This window comes from Diprion similis, chromosome 10, assembly GCF_021155765.1.
Source record: "Diprion similis isolate iyDipSimi1 chromosome 10, iyDipSimi1.1, whole genome shotgun sequence".
In the NCBI taxonomy this organism is placed as follows: domain Eukaryota; kingdom Metazoa; phylum Arthropoda; class Insecta; order Hymenoptera; family Diprionidae; genus Diprion; species Diprion similis.
Genome location: NC_060114.1, coordinates 12,622,362 through 12,628,901, shown reverse-complemented (window position 1 = coordinate 12,628,901; position 6,540 = coordinate 12,622,362). Strand labels below are relative to the sequence as shown.

The 6,540-nt window shown below is 38.1% G+C and overlaps 2 protein-coding genes across 4 annotated transcripts; one reads left to right on the top strand and one right to left on the bottom strand.

The window, feature by feature from the left end:
- The first annotated feature begins 551 nt into the window (after positions 1-551).
- On the top strand, positions 552-5,521 carry LOC124410998 (DNA polymerase delta subunit 2). 2 transcript variants are annotated; one of them, XM_046889802.1, is made up of 7 exons: positions 552-987; positions 1,159-1,460; positions 1,632-1,842; positions 1,977-2,211; positions 2,295-2,587; positions 2,690-2,835; positions 5,393-5,521. In XM_046889802.1, exons 1-6 carry the CDS (start codon positions 765-767, stop codon positions 2,806-2,808), a joined length of 1,383 nt encoding a protein of 460 aa, XP_046745758.1. In that variant the 5' UTR covers positions 552-764; the 3' UTR covers positions 2,809-2,835; positions 5,393-5,521. The 2 variants fall into 2 exon arrangements, with proteins under 2 accessions (XP_046745758.1, XP_046745757.1); XM_046889801.1 differs by lacking the exon at positions 5,393-5,521 and having other exon boundaries at positions 2,690-2,934.
- On the bottom strand, positions 3,672-5,653 carry LOC124411000 (protein dimmed-like). 2 transcript variants are annotated; one of them, XM_046889806.1, is made up of 3 exons: positions 5,271-5,653; positions 4,624-4,862; positions 3,672-4,558 (listed from the first exon to the last, which is right to left on the bottom strand). In XM_046889806.1, the coding sequence occupies exons 2-3, from the start codon at positions 4,846-4,848 to the stop codon at positions 4,241-4,243; spliced, it is 543 nt and encodes a 180-aa protein (XP_046745762.1). In that variant the 5' UTR covers positions 4,849-4,862; positions 5,271-5,653; the 3' UTR covers positions 3,672-4,240. The 2 variants fall into 2 exon arrangements, with proteins under 2 accessions (XP_046745762.1, XP_046745761.1); XM_046889805.1 differs by lacking the exon at positions 5,271-5,653 and having other exon boundaries at positions 4,624-4,933.
- Positions 5,654-6,540: the final 887 nt, after the last annotated feature.

The window sequence follows — 6,540 nt, the reverse complement described above, 5'->3', positions numbered from 1 at the left end:
GCAATCGGCATCTTCCACAGCTTCCACTACCTACCATCCGCCATCTTGTAACTCTGTAATCCTAGGGTCTGGCTGAAATTCCATGAGCGGCAAAAGTAGCAGCAGCAGCAGCATTTCCCACCATTCAAGCATTCTGATTGGTTGCTTAACCTAACCCAACCTTAGTCAACCAATCAGAATGCTTAGATGTTCGAAATTCTTACACCACAGCTCCGCGCTGTTCCTCACTTATTCATGACCTTAAAAATTCCTCTTTTTGCTTGCTATATTTAGCAATCTTCAGTCAACGAACAAACCCCTACAATCGGTGTCACTCTCAAATAATCATTGTTTACAAACAGAGACTTTTAACAGAGGCAGACTACGGGGTCCGTGCAGTTAGGTAAAGTCGTGATTGGAAAGAGAGCGCAATAGCTGGTGCTGGCTCTCTCGGCTTGTTAGAAAAAACAGCTTATACAAGTCTAACGGCCGCTCGACACTCTTCTGATCGTGCAACAGAGAGGTCCGGCTTGAGTTGTAGCTCTCATTCTAATTACGGCTTCAGATCAGTGCAGAGACGCACGGAAGAGATAAGTTGTGTTTACAACATGGCGACGTATTAGACGTGTTTTGCTCATTGTCCGCGCTTTTTACAACACGATGCGTCAAGCATGTGGGACACATTATTGATTGAAAGTTGATTACAACGTACACAATAGAACGAACTTTAAATCGAATAACCTTTTCCATTTCATACATAATTATTCACCTCATAACTGCATGGCATGATGGTTCACGCAACGCAATCCAGCGATTCTACAACCCTGCTGTCGAAGCCCAGCGATGAGAAACCCGTCGTCTTCGAAAGAACAATCGTCGAGTACGAAGATCTGTCCGAAAGGTTCAAACACGGGCCAAAAGATTTCAGCAAACAATTTTTCCACGTTTATTCCATCAGACTTCAAGCTCTGACGGAACCGCTCGCCGAAAGAGCCAAGGCGAAATGGGGTTAGGATCAATTTCGCAAATTGTTCATTCGGATCTGGTATTGGCTTGGAAATGGTTTACTGAATTTGGCTGAATTCAATCGCACGTTTTTATTTTTCTTTGATTAATGTGGTTTGGCTTTAGACATGACTGGAATATCGTCTTAACAAAAAACTTCTCGTGTATTGATAGGGAATGTCAAGATCTACAAGCTCGCCGACCTGGAGGAAGCTCAGGGTAAACGAGCTGTTGTAATCGGAACACTCTATAAGCACCAGGAACTAAAACCGTCGATATTGCGTGAGCTCAGCGAAGAACAGCAGCTGGCACCCCCGACACCCAGAGTTAATTACTGTTCCAACAAAGACCAATTGTTTTTGGAGGATGAAATGCTAAGGATAAAAATTGTCGGCAATCACGTTGACATCAAGGATATGGTTACTGGAATTGTCTGTGCTATTATAGGCAAAGAAAATGAGGACGGTACCTTTGATGTAAGATAAGAATATAAAAATCGGTTTTCAACATCGACAATTACATGCCAGTATCAATCTTTTTAATGTGAAATTTCGCGAAGAGAAATAATTAGAATCTATAACAGAAATTTTTTTGACAGCAAATTAGCTGGAATAGTCCATATATGCATTTACATAACTATTCCGCAGGTAGAAGATTGGTGCTTTCCTGGCTGTGTGCCTAGACCGACCATCTCAGCTTCGCAAAATACTGGCAAATTATTATTTATTTCGGGATTAGATTTGGCAAACAGAGCAGAAAGTATGTCTTTAAATCTTTTGATCGAATGGATAGATGGAATGATAGGGGATCCTGCCACTCAAAAAGAGGAAGCCTCGATTGTCAGAGTGATCATAGCCGGTGATTAAAGAAACATAAAATTATCCATTTCTTATTTTTTTTCCTACCTTATTGATATTTATGAAACTTTTCTTGCCCTTAGTGAAATCACCTGAAATTCAAATCAATAATTCAAGGTTTTTAAACGCGAACAGGGAACAGTGTCAGAGGCAGCGCTGAGATACACACGAGCAAAGGACATTCGGGTGGTAAAGCGCAGGATTCGACAGCAGCTAAAGAAACGGCATTGGCTGCACAGAGGTTCGATACGTTTTTGAGCCGGATTGTCGAATCCTGCTGTGTCACTCTAATGCCAGGTCAATTTGATCCGACCAATCACATGATACCTCAACAACCGTTGCATCCGTGCGTTCTACCAAAGTCAGCGAGGTAATTTCTTATCTTTAAATTAGCATGTATTAGAAAAGAGCCCCAAATAAAAACAAGCCATGTTTTTGTGGTCCGTTTTCCAGATTCAAAAGCCTGCAAGGGGTGACAAATCCATGGGTCGGTAAACTCGGGTCTCGCGTTGTGTGCGGTACAAGTGGACAACCTATTGAAGATATAATGAAAGTGTGCGACGTATCCGATGTCTCGCCGCTTGTTTGGTTGGAGCGAACTTTGACTTGGAGACATTATTGCCCCACGGCACCAGACACCCTATCGTCTTATCCGTATTATGAAAAAGACCCTTTTATCATAGAGGAATGCCCAGATATATATTTTGCTGGCAATATGGAAAAGTACGAAAGCAGTTTATGGAAAGGTAATGTCATGTGTGGTAATATCAATTCATTAATGTTCTAAATGTCCCGCATAGACGCGTACTCTTCACGCTGCTTGACATATTTCTTAACGATTTTCCCAGGTGAGGACGGACAAACAGTGAGATTAATTTGCATACCTCGATTCTGTGATTCTGGTACTGCGGTTCTAGTTGATCTTGACACGTTGGATGCTCAAGCTATATCATTTGGCTCAAGCTGATTTGTTACATCATGATCATATTCACCAGTAAGTGCCTTATTTTTTCCAATTTAGAATGTTACAGTCTTCCTGAGTATCATGTTTGGTGATTTAACAATAATAAACTTTTCATTAGTTTTGTAAATATTTTTACGTACGTTTAATTTACCACCATTTCAACCTTGTATATCAGTTTTTACCACCTCATAGATTAACTTTACTTCTTTTAACGTCCGAAAGAAAAAAAATACACCTTTCTACGTGTCGTTAAAATAATGGCTCTATGTCGGCGTGAAAAAATCCACAAATGTATTTCATCGAATCAGTTATCACTCTAATTTCATTCACCGAGTGTAAATGTAATCTCTTACTGATTAACACTTTTGATCAATTTTAATCGTTAGATAAATCTCTTGCGAATATTTCCATATGCTTAAGCTATGAAAATTTACCGAATTGAATATAACGGAGACAGAGCGCAGTACGATTAAATTTTTGATGAAATTTATGAACAGAATTTTGTCAATTCCAGCATGCGATAAATCATGTATTTATTATCACGATCGAATTGACACATAACGCCAATTAATCAGAATATAATCTCTCTCAATTGAAGCTTTAATGATACAATTAATAGAATATTTTTGTCAACCCTTTGGGTATTGACAGGTATAGACACAGTGCATGCATGTGTATGCATGCAGAATATTTTGAATTCTAATTTAATATACTTGATATCAGTAAGCATATATGGAAGGTTGATTGGATTTGAATTATAATTAGAATACTTTCTTCACACATTTCTAACTGGCTTAAAATAGCTATAATTTGTCTAAAAATATTGTTTTATGTATTTGCATATGAGAATTTGTATCTTTTCTTTTCTCTTAGTGTCTTCATTTTCAATGGCTTACAATAATACTGTTATTGGATAATTTTTTCTCATACAATTTTTGGCACTGATTTTACACACTAAGCTACGATATTATTATCTTTCAACATTTCTTGTTCTTTTGTGATACGCCTTATATTTCTAAAATATACATATGAGTAGTGCAAAATGCTCTCATTAATTAGCTACAAATCAAATCATTATCACACTTAGGTGAAAATCACGTAACACAATATGAAAAAAAGGAGTGTGTAAATTATTTTTCAACTCAATCTGCCATCGTTGCAACATCTTTAAACAATATATACTTGATACAAACGAGGCATAGTATATATATATTTATATATATTTACTAATGGAACTACTTGAGTGCATTTTGCTAAAATATATACGAATAATATTATATTTTTCTTGTTCTCTTTATGGTCTAGGACTAGAATTACATCCCGAAATTGCGAGACATCTGAATTATTAATAATACCTTAAATTTGTCGTTAGCATCTCATTTTTGATTAAAGTTGAAAATATTCAAGCAGTCAGTATTGATCGTTGATCGTTCTCTCAAAACGTGTGACAACCGTCCGAGTTTTCTTCCCATGATAGCTTGTCCTCATTGCTTTCGTAAAAACTCTGTATGCCTGGACTCGAAGATCTCGAAGAACTTGGCGTGTTGATGTTTATGCAAACCGTTGTTCTTGTTTGGTTTGACCCTCCTTCTTCAGGGCCCTCTGGTGTTTCTTGATCTGCTGACTGCTCGTCGTTCCTCATAGCGCAAATCACGTCGGTCAGAGCCACTATGTAGTTTTTGGCCAAAGTAAGCGTCTCTATCTTGGATAAACGTCTTTCTTTACTGACATGAGGTATCACCTCTCTCAAAGACTGAAACATGATCGAAAATACGTTTTTTCTTTCAATTCACAATCAACCAAGGAGAGAAATCTCACCTGAAACGCGTCATTCAAACTGTGCATCCTCATTCTTTCTCTTTCATTACTCTCCAATCTTCTAAGTGTTTTTTCTCTCGGTGTTGTGGTTCGGGAAGCCCTTGATGATTTGAAATTCAGCCTTTCTGTTCTCCTAGACGTTCGTCGTATCATTTTACTCCCGTTTGCCTTAGTTGAAGGCCAATCTTCTTCCAAACTATTTTCATGTTTCAGTCCAGACTTCATTTTGTCTAAAACCACTGAATACATAAAAAAAAAATTTTCTTATCTTGTCATTCACTTTTTCACATTTGTACTAAAACTTTCTTCTATCTATCTTATAAATTTCAAATATCACTAAATAATATAATCATAAACGAATCAAAGTAAACGATTTGAACTGATCTTAAATTGTGCAATATTTACACACTTTAATTTAAAACAGCGTATCAAAGTTATTAAATTCACATATTAACATGCAATCTAAACGAAGTGTTTAAAAAAAAATAACAGTGCGTTATTAAAAAAAAATTATATCACATCTCGTTAATTGATAAACACAACAAAAAATACTGTGCCAATTTTATAAATGAATTTTGGATAAGGTATATTCGTAAAAAGGTAATAAAACCGATATCATTTAAATAACTATACGTAACTATGTTCACCTGCGTGTAAAATCAGCGATAAGATGTGGATGATTTTTTTTCAATTTTAAAGATAATTGTCTACACGTTTTATCCTATCTAAAATGAAACAGTGAAATAACTAGAAGTAATTTTTGAACCAGAAAGTCCCGGAAGAAACTTGTTGAGCACCGTCGAGGCGACGACTGATGTCGCGACGTCGGGGTGCGGCCGGCGCCGTCTTTCACCCCCGCGAACTATATACTCGAGGGCTGTATATAGCGCACCTACACTTCCATATCCCTCGCTGCACACAAGGGGTGTCTTAAAAAGCTACGACCATACGACGATTCGAAATTCAAAAAGTGTTCGAACGATATCGGCCGAACGGCCAAAGTTAAGAAGATGTTAGATTGGTCGTATTTACCGACCGAGTAAAATGTCACTTTATATAAATCTTATTAGTCAGCACAATTATACGTGCAACGCGAAACGGAAATATAAAAAACTTCTTTGTTTCATACGAGAATAAAATATATTTCTGCAGCAAATGGTAATAATTCAGTTAAAGGAGTACATTTTGTTGCCATTATTGTTCCGCAAAACAAAACCTTTTCTCGATATCTGTATTCGGTATTGTATATAGAATCGCGCTGACTGCGGCATTTTCACACCAGTGTCACAGACTTTGATAATAGTGAAAATAAGTGACATTTACTCGGTCGGTAAATACGACTAACTATAACATCCTCTCAAAAAATGTTTCGAAAAATTACGTAAATCCCTAAAAACAGCGTGTTCCTCGTGTCGACGAGTCTTGTGGTCATTATTATGTCAACACGAATCGAATCATGATCGACATTCTACGCGGATTCTATCACCGTTAATCCGACGCGAACTACATTCCTGCATCGGACACCCGATATGTGGGAGAATACAGGGGTTGGTTCGTTGAGCGTTTACGTGCCTACAGGTGGGCGTATGACGTCAGTCGCCCACGCGGCACCTTTATCTGTACCCATTATCGCAACAACATCCCCGCAACATGAGGATGAAGGATGCGACGCGACGCGTCGAAGATTCGCGCGGCTGCGCGTGTCGAGAGGCGCAAACGCGCCGCTATTTAGGCGAGGCCAGGGATAATTTCCAATGAAGATAAATTTTTTTCCGCCACACCTGTTGCCGGATATTGTTATTCGAATAGAAATCGATTACCGAGATGGGGGACAAAAACTTAAGCTTAGCTTTGGCTTTGAATCGCTTTCGCATTTGGGATAACGAAGCAACCAGAGTTCAAAAATTAGGGACTTCA